General features: G+C 39.0%; 1 protein-coding gene across 6 annotated transcripts in view; it reads left to right on the top strand.

Moving 5' to 3' along the window:
- Positions 1-14277, top strand: part of LOC117211790 (neurexin-3-like) — a 295832-nt gene that overhangs the window by 106052 nt on the left and 175503 nt on the right. For 3 of the 6 annotated variants that reach the window (XM_033456010.1, XM_033456009.1, XM_033456007.1), the window contains exon 5: positions 455-529. The exons of 2 other annotated variants lie outside the window; for them this stretch is intronic. In XM_033456010.1, coding sequence (XP_033311901.1) covers positions 455-529 — 75 coding nt within the window. The remainder of the gene's footprint in view (positions 1-454; positions 530-14277) is intronic. One more of the 6 variants, XM_033456008.1, reaches the window with a different exon arrangement.

Below are 14277 nucleotides of genomic sequence, written 5' to 3'. Positions count from 1 at the left end.
CCATCTTCTTTTCCAGGACTGCATTTTTTTTTTTTTTTTTAGGTATTTCGAGAATAATCGAAATAACGCGACCCTTTCGTCAACGTTTCGCATTCCCACGATTATCCTCCTTAACAACCTATGAGCGTCGCGACGCGTTAATTATTCGCGACTTTCTTTCGATCCGTGTGCCTGTTGTCTGTCGTTCAAACGAATATAATTTATCCCCCGAATTAGCCAGACGAATCGTATGGACCAAGGTAACGAGCGTATAGAGAATAAAGTTGAAAAAAAAAAAAAAATAAAAAGAGAGAACCAAAGAGTCGAGGAGAAATCCGAAATTCGACTAGCCGTGCGAAATCAGACGAAATTTCTAAAATCGATTCTCAATGTTGTTGCCTCTTGCGCGCCTTCGTGGTCGTGGTCGAAAATCGGGCCGAACTCACGCAATTGGATCTACACAACGGGTGTTAAGAAGGCTGCGGCGACAATAAGTGCAAGGCGACTTCACGGCGCCGTGGTTACCTTCACCAGCCCAGAGTCCCACCTGGTAAGCCTCAGTATCCAAAGCTTTCAAAAAAAAAAAAAGAAATGAACGATTGAGAAAAAAGCAAGTAAAGAAAAAAAAATGAATCTAATAACGAAAAAAAAGCAAGAAAGATTGATTGAATGAAGCACAACAGAGAGCTCGCAGCCGTAAAGCGCGCTCTCTTTGAAGCTGATTCGCCCGGCCACTTGATACGCACCTGTATAATTATTCTATATATATATACGTATATAATTGGCTAAATCTCACGCGAAACTTAGCTTTTTAGCGAGGAGCGATCACCAGAGCACCAACTTTTCTTCACCAACCACTCACGTACCCTGCTCCACTCTCTCTCTCTCTCTCTTTCTCTCTCTCTCTCTTTCTATATATATATTTCTCTTTCTTTCCATCTTCTGTTTAGTTTCTTTTCTTTATCTTTTTTGTCGAGAGAGACTCGCGACGCGGTGGAAACGAGGGGAAATCGGCACGACGATGAAAAGTTTCCCGTTTCTCTTCCTCAACTGCCATCCAGTTTCTCGATTATGGCCTGCAACCCTGAAACCCACCCACCCATCCCGCCCCCTAGCCCAGTCTGCTTCTCGACGACTTGAATGATCAAGCAGCAGCAACTGGGTTAGCTTCGGTACCGAGAGCACACTCGAGCAGATGGAATTTTTCCTACAGACCGACCTTTTCCATCGAATTTTTTCCAACGATCTACAATAAAACGACCCGAATCGTGTTTTACTATAACAGCGTTTTAAAGCTGATATTTTCGCCGGCGAAGAATTAAAAGGCAAGTTAGAAAAGTTATTAACGTGGAACACGTGGAAAGGGTCGATGGAATATTGCCCACTTGGATCGCGTGCTTCAATTCGGATGCTTTCGCCAAGTCGTCGTGCCGATTTTTCCTCGCTTCCCCGCAGGCTTTCTTGTGGAATGGTTAGGAAGTCTGTCACGATTTGTATATATAGTTCACGCGTGGGGATCTTGCTCACGATCTTAAAGCCTAGCCTTCATAGGTATACACCACTGGTCACTGCACATGCACGCAATAATCTTCGCTCCTCTCGTTATTGTCATCACTGTCACTCATCTCGTCACGATCGCCGACCTCATCTACGTCATCGTCGCGATACTCGCGCTCGCGTTCCCTTCAAATCCAATTTCTCATTAATTGCGCGCGAAAGCAAGAAAGAAGTTGGATCCGACACGCGTCTGCTCGCGTTCATTATTATCAACATTATTATCGTCGTATAATACGAAATCGATCGTTGTCAATGTGTCTAGCGCGAAACTGTTGTAACGGGAAGAAAAGTCGTAGAGTCGTAGAGTTCGCGGGAACGCTACGCTCGAACGTTGGCTGACTTTTCCATCCGACGATTAATTGCTCGCGAAACGAATCGCTCGATGTTTGATTAACCGTGACGCGACGTGAATCTTGGACCCGGCTACAGATATACTCATTTCATCGAACTCATCCTCTGTGCCTGGTGGAATGAGCGACTAATAAGCGTCTGACAATTGCCTTTAGCTCGATGCACTTGAAAGAATGCATGAGAAAAGAGGAACGGAACGAAACGCACCGCCTGCATGTTGACGCAACAAAATCTACGTCTAATTGTTCTTTCAGGACGAAAACGGACCGCGTTCCATGTGTGAACGCGACACGGACCATGTTTGTCCTTCGATCACCGGCTGGCCATCGTCATCGACGACGATTCGCATTTTTATTTCGATAGACTTTGCTGCAACACACACGTTCGCGGTACATGGGAAAGTGGGGAAAATGGAAGACAGCGGTTTCACGTCGATAGGTTTCGTCGCCAGTTCTCGCTGACGACTAGCCACGATACTTGCACAAATTATTGTCGGCGTTACGTTTAGTCCTTTGGTGACGACTCATCTTTTTCATCGCGAGGCGAGAACATTTTCTTATCTGCGATGTGCAGAGTTTTCCGTTTTTTAAAACTTTGAACTTTGAAGAAACTTTGTTCCTTACGGCGCGCAGTAGTTCGTAATACGATCGAATCGAATTGAAATTGAAATTGAAAGTGCGAAGTCGCTGGTTAATTCTCGTTTTCTTTCTCGATAAGGTATAGTTCGAAAATAACGGTACATGTGACCATTTCTTCGCACAAAAGTAGGTCAAAAGTATAGAAAAATATCGTCGAAGTGTCTTCATTGGAGATTTAGGTTTCGAGAAAATCAATTTCGAACGTAATCTGTAACGTTCAGCTAAAGTATCTTCTATGAGAACTCTGTCAAACTGTTTAAAATTACGAATATCAGATTTTTTCACGATTTTTTGGAATTAACGTAGACTTTTATCCGCGCAGAAGGATGATCATTTAGTTGGATTGCGCTTGATCACACCGCTTTAATTAAAATTCTCTGTACGTGGTGTATTTACGTATGTAACACGTTATAGGTAATTGCATCGGTGAAATTTGAAAAAGTTGATGAAAAATCTCTATTTTCTCGAGTTTCTATTTATTTGTACGGAAAGAATGGTCTTTTGACCGCGTGTGACAGAAATTTTGGCCACATCTTGAGTCTCTTTTTTCGATTCGACGTTTAAACCAATGAATCGACTGGAATAGAAAATTCGACTGTTGAATTATCGAAAGGGAAAATTTGCTGAGACTTTGAAACGCTGAGTTTCGTTTCGCAGTTAACTGAGCCGTGGGAAATGCATTGGAAAAACATGCGAACTAAGATAAGCCCGACTTCGAAACAACAGAGACAAAGAATTAATTGGCTGAAGTAGAATGGAAACTCTGGACTATTTGGTCGTTAATTAAAATATTTAGCCGTTAATTAAGACATTTAGCTGTAGCTTATATTAACGACGTACTCGATAATACGATACACGTACTTTAGATAATCCCTGTTTAATACTGCAACAGTCATCCATAATACTTGAAACAGTTATCAAAGTTACGAGAACAAAATTTCAGATTCATCGAACGACTGGCCTAATTAGCTAATAACTATCCATATTATCAAACCGCTATATTTATTACCGTATCTTCGATAGCTTGTATAATTTACGTATTTTAATTTGTTACGAGAATAGAATATCGCGTTCGCTGATGATGGATCGACCTAATTAGCTATTAATTATCGAAATTATCGAAACATCGTTCGTACCAGGTATCTGCATTCTACGCTTGAAATCGTCCAACACTTCATTTTCTCAAGTTAATGTTCACGCTTCTAACTTGGACGAATGATCTTTCCAAGATAGGCGCAACGTCACCAGCGGATCAAACGTAACGCGGTGCTGTTTCAGCTATTTCCAACTCGCCGATAATTTAAAATTCGATCGGTCGTAAGGGAGGAGATTTTGCTGAAAAGAAACGGGCAACGAGGGCAGAACGAGATTGCGGAAATTCTAACGCAAATGACAAAACGAACGAACATTCGTCAGAGCCAGAATCTTTGTTCGACGTGGCGCGAACACTCTGCATACAGAATAACGTGACTCGTAGGAATTTAGCGTCGTTTCCATCGCAACGAGCGACCGTCGAAAGCGGCTAAACCTTGTTGTTAAGCGGAATAACAGGCCACGAAACGTCGCTGGGTCATCATCGTTCTTTCAGCTATGGGAGGAGTGCATAAGGTTATCGGTGCATCGGCGACCAGTGCGAGAAGATCGAAAGAAAATTTGGACATGCAACCTCGACGTTCCATCAGTTCAGCTTGTCTCACGATCGTTTCACCTGTACCTACACGTACATTGCGTACACGTACCCTCACACATTCCTACCATACATCTATATATATACACATAAACATACATATACAATGTGTTACATGGAAAGACGTACACTGTCCCCTTTTTGGTTCTCTCACCTCGCGAGTAAGCTCTGTCTGTCTGTCTGTCTCTCTTTCTTTCTCTTTCACTCTACCTCTACCCTTCTCTCTCTCTCTCTCTCTCTGTCTTTCTCTCTCTAAATTCTCGTCTACGAAGCTCGGGGTGTAGCAATGGGTCGCGTAACCACGACACCAATATCGTAACTCTTGCACAGCTGCAGCACGGTGGGGCTCTGGGTAAGAAAACACGAAATAACTTTGAATATACATATATTTCTCGATTACTCGGCTACCGGTGTGCCAAGTTTCCGGTGCAACGAACTCCACAACTCCTTCCACTCAGCTGTTAACCGCCGTGCAAAAACACGGCGCAACTGTTTCATTGCAAATCCAACGAGTTCACATTCTTACGCGTTTGATACAACGTAAACGTTCCGCAGTGGTATCGATCTCTGATGACGTTCTCGAGGAAATCAAGTCGTATAGTGCGCTCGGTACAGTGATCATCGGACCGAGGATGACGATGGTTTCACTGGCAACCGATTTCGACAGTCAGTTGCATTCTGTTACGTTTTATTGCGCAGCTTCAGACTTATTCGGTCAGTCCTCCTATCGTGTAAATTAAAGAGATTCTAAGGCAGCAAATATCGTTGGGAAATTTTGTGTCGATACAGTTTCCTTACTTTTTTCAATCCCACGTCGGTCTAATCGAGGAAATTCTGCTCCTTACAATTAGTTTCTTATTTGCCACCAAGAGTCAATGGGTCGATTTATGGACCGAAATTAATAAATCTGCACGTATATACACGTGGTGATGTAAGAGAGGAAAATTGAGAATGTTGCGGAGTTATCTAAATAAAGCTTGGAGCTTTCTAATTATATCGTAATTAAAGGAATTCCACTTGCTACGAAATTACACTGGAAAACTGTAATTCAAAGCATTTCTAGCAGCAGATCCAATTATTACCAGTGTTTCTATTGTATAAAGTTCTACATTCGCACGTGTAACTCAGGTGAGCTCTACGTATTATAATCGAGCGTACAGTAACCGGAGAAATTCTACCTGCTACTCATCTAACGTGATACTTCGATCAACGGTATCCTAGAAATCAGACGAATAGAAAAATTCAATGTCTGTTTCTTCGCCAACAGTTATGAGTCGAGAATATCCACTTTCTAGATTTCCTTAGCGATTTTACCACGCCACATGGCCCAAACCTAATTTCACATTTCCACGATCTAAAAATCCCCAAAAAAAGGTCCAATTCTCTGTCCGCGTGCATCGAATTTTGGAAATCTGGTCTCACAGAATCGTCCATACAAGTGTTCTCTGGTCCATAAATAAGTATCAATCTTGGGTCAAAGTCCAATTTCGCAGTTCTCTTTTGTAAGTTGCTTTCTCTTCTCGCAAACTGTGGCCATTTCCTTATCCTCGTTCTTTCTCTTTTTTTTTTCCGTCACGTCGCGGAAAAATGTCGAAGGATTTCGATTTTCTTGTATGAACAGAAGCAGGATAAGGTAGACGCCCGAATCCATGAGGATGCCGAAGATATAAATTTCGAGCGCCACGGTCAAAGTACTTTTAACAAAAGGCAACGTTATAGGCCATGGCATAGTTCCTTGCGGTTATGCATCCACCTATAACGTTGCGCATCTAGCTGGAAACTTGCAGCTTACACGAAGCAACTTGCGGTTGCCGCAACTCGCCAGGAACTTTACTTCGACAGCTCCAGGCAAATGCAGGCACAGGCAAGTACATGGAAAGCCGCAGCGAGGGTGCATCGTGACACTGTTAAGGCGAACACCGTACGCTCCCCTTTTGCACTTTAGCCAGGCCAAAGGTCGTTTGTAATACTTGAAACGAGAAAGCTTCAGACTCTTTAAATTCTTTGTCTTCGGCACATAAATCACTCGCCGTATGGCTTCTCGTGTTGGTGTCGAGAATTATTCTACGGATGTGACCCACTTCTGCGAATGTGTCTCACTTTCATTCCGCCAATATGAATATACAGGGTGGTTGGTACAAGCGGAAAGGGGGTGATTCTACGCGAAAAAAGAAGTCGAAAATGTAGAATAAAAATTTTTCGTTCGAGGCTTTGTTTTCGAGAAAATCGACTTTGAATTTTCGGTCGGTACGCGTGCATTTTATCGCGTCTCGTTATAACGGATCTCACTGTAGACAATCTAATATGGCTCCATAAATAAAAGTCAAGCGGAGTTAAGTCAGGAGAGATTCGGTCATATTGGAAGTGTTTATCAACATAACGTCAATCGAGACAACGATCTACAGTGAGACGTGATAAAGTGCACGCGTACCCACCGAAAATTCAAAGTCGATTTTCTCGAAAACAAGGCCTCGAACGAAAAATTTTTATTCTATATTTTCGACTTCTTTTTTCGCGTAAAATCATCCCCTTTCCGCTTGTACCACCAGTTACCAACCACCCTGTATATTTCCTACAGAGGAATTTTCTGCAAGCAAAAAGTGTATGTTAGCAAAGGCAGCAAGTTTGAAGAGAACATTGTTGATAGTCCAGTCGTTGGAAAGCTGGTTCGTCTGAGAAAAATTTTAACAGTCCGAATTGCTCTCACAGAGAAGAGGTTGAAGTCAAAGTGCATAAAATAAAAGTTATAGGTAGAATAACAATGTAATAAATATTCCAAGGTACCATTCGACGTCTTTAAACGTAATTGTAATTCAGTAGTTTCATAAGGAGAGGTTCTCTACTCTCATGAATATTTATTGCCAACACTTGGCTTTTATACGTTCAAATTTGGAAGATATGTAGCTGTCGTAAATGTAAATCCTAAAAATGTACCTATACATCCATTTCGTAGTGAAGTACCACGTTACTTTATTTTTCTACCATCTATGCTGGATATTGAGAGATAAAATTCCAAGACTTTAATGGCTTACTGTAACTGCTACGGGCAATGCAGAATGTAAAGGATATAGTAATTACAGAAACGAGAGAAAATATCGTAGCACGGTGGAAAAAAAGGCTTGTTAATATAAAAATTATTATCGTGGAACAGAGAGTAATTGGACGTGACTTGCTTCAATTTCGATGCAGCAATGGCTCGGTGCAAGAAGTGGGCAGTGTCATATTTTTGCAAGAAACGAGTTAAACATGGAGATTGGTATTGAGTTTGCAGACGTTTGAAATTCTGTATAAAAAACGACAATTTCTGATTCTATGCAGAAATGATTATAACGACATATACATAGCTAACGTAAGCATTTTTCAGAAAATAAATTATCTGCGAAAAATGTGAAACGTGGTGAAAGACACACATATCTTTGATTCTCTCGTCTCGTATTAAAAAAGAAATTTGAAAGGGCAGCTAAATATCGACATTGGTACTTTTTGCATCAAGCCACGGTAAAATATACTAATTACACATATACTTGCAAACATTCTGCTTGTTTCGTTTATTTCGTTATTATTATACAATAATATAATTCAACTACGTTTTTCTCTATAAAGATGAAGGAAACATTTCAAATATTTTTAACACACAAGACAGATTAAACTGACAGTTTTCATCGATAGATATCGATTGATTTTCTCACTCCTCTCGGCAATAGCCGCAGGCTTTTCAGCTTCGCACTTTGTCTTTTAATACCCTGTGTGCGTTATATTATACGAACGCAATTAACGAGACTCGGATCGAATCCGTAGCAATCAGTTTCGATTGAAGTTATCGCATACCTGCGAACCTTCCTTGCTAATTTCTATCGACATATTTCGAGCCACTAATCAATCCACGAGTCCTATCCTATCAACCTTAATCTCGCGGTTTCTCCAAGAAGTAGACGTTCCACTATGACAGCTGACAGCTCTTGATATTAACGACACCCAGATACATCTCTATTCAGCAGAAATTCACATAGATCGAATAACGTAATAAGCTTGCTGGCAGATACTCCCTCGTGATCATGATGTATATGCCAGCACATAAAACAGGATACTTATTTAGCTGGTTTTTCTCAAGAATATCGTGTCTGTTCATCCGTTCTTGTTTCATGGTTATCTCGAAAGCGTAAAAGATTTATTATACTTGGAGAAGCATGTGGAATATAAATGCAACTCCTTTGGTTTCCCAATGTTGTGCCTTGACTTTTAATGTATTAGCTTGAAAAGCATTATATATTCGTAGCATTTATTTATTGAAAAATTTATAGACACGTGGCGAGTGAGATTCGTGTTATTATTATTGGATTGGCAACTGCGAATAATTCAGAATTGCTTTTAATTTTCTAACTTTATAACCTCGTACAATCCTGATGTTTTGCTGATGTAGTCTGTCGATTTATAGTATAGTAATTATTATAGTAATTACTCGTCGAACCTAATGTCCAATTTGATATTTGTAATATGAACTTTCCATTTCTCTTTTAATTCGTCCACGTACCTTCGTTCGTCTATTGGCTTGGCAACTAAGTGATTGCGGGTTTTGTCATAAGATGGTAATGACAAAATCCGCAGTCACTTAGTTGCCAGCGCAGTACAACTGCGAGTAATTCAGGATCGCTTCTAATAATTTTCTAACTTTATAATCCTCGTACAATCCTGTTGTTTCGCTGATGTAGGCTGTCGATTATCAAGTCACAAAAATAGTATAGTAATTATTCGTCGAACCTAATGTCCTATTTGATATTTGTAATATGAATTTTCCATTTCTGTTTTAATTTGTCCACGTACTTCCGTTCGCCTACTGGGTTGGCAACTAAGTGATTGCGGGTTTTGTTATTACCATCTATTGACAAAACCCGCAATCACTTAGTTGCCAACCCAATATTATTTCTTAACTCTGTTGCATAGTTTTCGTCATTTTGAACGCGATAGCACTTTCCTGTCGAATCAAAGGATTTTCCAAATTTGAAAAACACACGGGGCAAACTCTCAGTCGACGTTGTGTGATTTCTTGCCTGAATATTGTGTGCAAGTTGGAAGCAGAAAATATCGAAAGCTTCGCTGTTTGTTGAAACGAAAGCTGCATTGGAGCATACAAATTTGAGAACCAGCGGGATTAAAATAGAAGCTTCGAAAATACGAAGAGAAAGGTAATCTTGCTTGGAATATTTTTGCTTGTTTTAGCTGTCGAGAACGTTGTTTTCGAGAGAGATAGCGTCGGTCAAATGTTAGCGATATAGCAGGCCGTAACGAAACGATTTCGTTGCATCCTGATTTTATTTCGACAGCGGAAATAAGCGGAAAATTGGAAATCACTAACACAGTAAATCGTGGATTGTCGTTTTTGTGCCGCAGCAACAAATATACTGCACTGTATAAACGTAGTAGGAAATAAATTATCTTCTAACTCGAATATCCCATAAAATATCCATTCTATCGGATACGTTGTCCCTCCAATTTCTATTTCTCAATCGTTATAACGAAATTGAAATTTTCAAAATGGAGAAATGATGAGTATCGTTGAATCGTGAACTTTGGACGATATATTAAAAATTCCTTTCTTCAAATTCAATTTATCGCAATATTTTCTACGCTTTGCTTTACTAAATCATCATCGAAATACAGATCGATAAGTTTATTTAGAATATCCTAATCTCGTTCTTTTTGTAAACTATGTCGTAATTCTTCTGAATTTGCAAATTTTTTATTACAGCGTATATTTGCAAAAATATCTAAAACATTATTCCACCTTTCTATAATATTCATAAAAGGTATCTGCATAATAAAAGATTGCCCAAAAGTTTCTTTCGTTTTATTTATAAAGAAATAATAAATGCACAACGTCTTCTCTTTTATATTATTTCATCGAATTATGTATGATCAATTTTGTTCTATCGAGACAATATGCATATTGGAGTAGTATCTATCTAAATAAAAGTTTCTTTCGTTTTACAAGGAAATAATAGATGCACAACGTCTTTTGTTCGACATTATTTTATAATATTTTATAATCAATCAATAATACAATGAATCAAGTATGATCCATTTTCTTCTATTGAAACAATATGCAAATTGGAATAATATAAAAGAAACGAAAGAAACGTTTGGGCAACTTAAATATAAAAATTCACTTTTCCCAATTAAAAGAATGTCCGACAATTCTAATTAACGTAAATAAATGTAAAGCAAACATCTATTTACAATTCTACGCTTAAAATAATCGAAAAAGTAGTTGAACAAGTAAATCGTCAGACCAGACCAACGTTATAAAAAAATAAACGTCGTTTTAGCCTTTTTAATCTTTCAACGAGATTTCTAATTTCTTCCAATATGAATGAAGCATTTGGCCGAATAATATCGCCTTGCACCTCGGTGACCGATTCGTCTAGGGATCGCGAGGAATGCGGTTTCAGGATGAATCCTCGACCGGTGCAACCCTCGGTGGAACAGGTCGTCCAACCTAACCTTGGCTTCCGACACGTACCATCCCTTGCATTTCCCTTCGCTAACAACGTAACTAACTTGTGGCCCTGGCTAGTATCCCTCGAATCTGCCACGAGCTGTGCAACTACCTCGTCCCAGCGCGTCGTCTCCAGTGAAATTGATCTGAAACCGGGGATCTAGCGCCTCGTATCGTGGCCCAGAGGTTACGTTGCGACCCGATCAATATTCCAAAGTTGGACAAACTGACCGGTTTCTTCGACAGATTTGGCAAACGTTTCGGTAGGAATTTTGTTTTATTTCTGGAAAATAGCACGGCATTATTTAAGGCTCAAGCGGCCAAATTTGTCGAAACGATGGGTTTCCTTTATTTTTGGTGATGATAGGTGAATTAACGTCGATCTTTAACGAAGATGAAATTCATGGATTTTGAGTGAATCACAGAGGCGTACGTATGAAATAAAATCAAAGGGGTATCCTGAATTAGAATGTTCCAAAACTGCGTCTTTTTGTGACTTTTTTTAGAAGAGAAAGAAAGAAATGAAGTTATTGAATTTTGAGCTATGATTTTGTATATATTTAACGAATACAAAAAAATTTTTTTTAGGTAAAAAAAGAATTATAAGCCTATTTCATGGGCTGCTGTTTTCAATCTGCGTGAAAGATCCACCTTGTAATTCTTGACTGAAACAAAAATCCAAGAAAGGATTAAATTATTATATATTTTTCTTCTGGGTGAACTAAAAAAGTCGGTCAAAAAGTTTATTCACATTAAAGTTTAGCACCTTAAAGTTTATTTCTTTTTAAACCCGCCAAAATGTTTAATTTCGCATTTTTTCTGCCGTTGTTTATAGAATATTATAAACAAGCAATGTAAGAAAAATGTTTCCTCCGACGAGATATATCTGACACTGAATTTTGTATTAATCGAGCTTAAGCAGCTGTATGAAAAATAACATAGTTAAAAAAAATAATATTCTAACTCTGATTTAAAACGTAAAACTGATCTATAAAAATACAGTTCGTACCGTTTTTCTTTGGCTTTGGTTGCGTAAGCTGTGCAAACATCTAGTTTCATTTTCTAACGACAAATTGAAACCTAAGGACGCATGAAGCTCGTGTGATGTGACGCAAGTTGCTCTAATCGATAACGCGAAGTCGGTGTAGCTGTGGTGCTTTTCCCAAGGCGCGATGCGCTTTGTTTATTATGCGTCAAAAGCTGCACGAAGATTTTTATTCGACGGTTAAATCTCCTCTGACTGATCGTACAATCGTTGACTCTGGATCATTCGTTGCTAGACACCGGATATCAAGAATGCACGTAATAGACAAAAATGTATCAAATATTTCAAATATAACGTCCACGTACTTATTACAGGGGAGAAACGCAATATGCAAATTAAATATACGTATAACGTATACGAGTTAAATTTTGATTCTGCAAAAGAGAGTTTTAAAAGAATAAAGCAATTTTATTTGCTCGTTTGAAATACAACATTCCCGAAATAACAGAGAAATGTTGTGTTTGATTTTTGCATTAAATACGCGTTCTCTTCTATATAAACGACGTTGCCTTCAAATATTTCAGAAAACTATATTACAAATATTTTTGTTGTTCTCTGCAAAATTTCACGAATCTATCAGCTAGTTCTGAATTTTTACGTTTCATGTTAAATGCTCGTTTTTACATATAGAAAGCATTAACATGAGAAAATGCAGAGAAATGAATGTGTCGCGTTTATTTCCTGTGATCTTGGTTCAACGATTGGAACAAATATCGCCGATTAAATTTCTCCAGTCGTATCAATAAAAATGGAAATCTGCATAAACGTGCACAGTCTACTTGCCAATTAAGGCTACTTTTTATCATTTGTAACGGATATTGTAAAGCGATAATTTAATTGCTGTTAGTTTGAGAATTGAAAATGCAGGATTTAATCATCCTTTATTGTTTCCGAGAATGAAACGATATTTCGACGGTTATATCCAGTCGGAGAAATTATTTTCTAGCCGGTAAAAAGAATTTTTTATCGCTCGCTGCGTTTATCAGATTCTCTTGGCCGCGCCAAATAACTCGACGTGTTTAAATACGCGGCAGTAAATCTATCATTTCTAACTGATACGCCGGCCCTTTATTTTTTATTGCAAACGGTCAAGCGGTATTTCATCGCAAACAACTAGTTGCAGCAATTATTTTCCCTATAGCAGAAAGAAATCTTTATCTGCCGGTGAATTTATCAGGCTTTTTTCGCTCCGATTAATTCGATAAAATTGTTTCACGGTTAAAAAGGAAATACATTGCTTACCATTGGGAAAATCGCTTCTCACCATAACGACCATCATATTAAATAGTATCTTCTTTAGTATTTGTTGAGGTTATTCCATGTGTAAACAGAGACACTCGTGGATAAATTGTAAGGTAGAAAATATGTTGAAATGGAAGTGTAATCATAAGTAAGAATACAATTTGAGCTGGTCCAGATCCGCACGCTAGCTGTGTTACCAAATAACTGAAAACCCATAAGCCAACGTCGCCTGTCTACCGTTTACGGTCTGTCTTCGTCGCAGTCTTTTGTCTACGCGCTGTCGATGGCTTCGGTGCTTGAGAAAACTAAAAAAAAGACCAGATGTAGAGTTTTCTTAGAAGTGGTGACCACTTCAACAGTATTTATATTTATTTTGTGTCTTTGTCCCCCACCCTTAGCATATGTGTTCTTTCTACTTCTGCTCCTATTTTCATTTTTTCCCTTATGAACTCCCTTACTGTCCCTTCATTGCTTTCTTCGTTCTAGTCTACTTCTTTGATTACTATGTTCCTTCTTCTTTTCTCTCTCTCTCTGCTCTGTCCTCCTAATTCTTCTAATTCTGCCCAATAGTTCCTTCTTTTCCCTTTCCCACTCTTCTCTCTCTTTGGCTCCCTCCTTTCTCTCTCTCTCTCACTTCTTTCCCTTTCCTCTTTCATCTCCCTCTTCATTTCTTCCACTTGTTTTTCGAATATCCCTTTTATTTCCTTGATCATTGCCTCAAATCCTCTTTTTCCATCATTACTTCCATTCCTCTCTCCCTGCTTGGTGTCTTTTTTCCTGACAAGCTGTATTTATCCAATACACATGTTTTTAAAATCTGCCTTATCTCCCGCTTTACCCGCGTTCCTTGGTCTTCCTCTCTTTGCCGCCATCTGTCGTTTCCCTACCTTACTTTATTTGCCGCGCTTTTGACTTATCTACCCCCTAACTCCAACCTAACCTAACCCCAACCTAACCTAACCCCAACCTAACCTCTTCTCCTCCAGTTTTTCTAATTCGTACCTCTCTCTCGTTCCTAACTTCTTTTCGCTTTTCTTTCACTTTCTCCTAGTATTCCCACTCTTTATTTTCCCTTATTCATGTCACTTTGTGCTTCCTTCTCCTTTTTCCCTTCACACTTCCCCTTTTCCACAGAGCTCTCCAAAGAACCAAACCGAAAGTCCTAGTATTTATAGTACTTTCGTATCATAGTTGTCATTCTCATAGGAGAGAAATAATTCCAAGAAAATTGTATCATCTCGTTTACATAAATTCTCTGCGTTAATGTCACTTACATAATACGATT

This window comes from Bombus bifarius, unplaced genomic scaffold (genome assembly GCF_011952205.1).
Source record: "Bombus bifarius isolate JDL3187 unplaced genomic scaffold, Bbif_JDL3187 scf7180000008244, whole genome shotgun sequence".
Taxonomy (NCBI): domain Eukaryota; kingdom Metazoa; phylum Arthropoda; class Insecta; order Hymenoptera; family Apidae; genus Bombus; species Bombus bifarius.
This window is presented reverse-complemented; position numbering and strand designations above follow the sequence as displayed.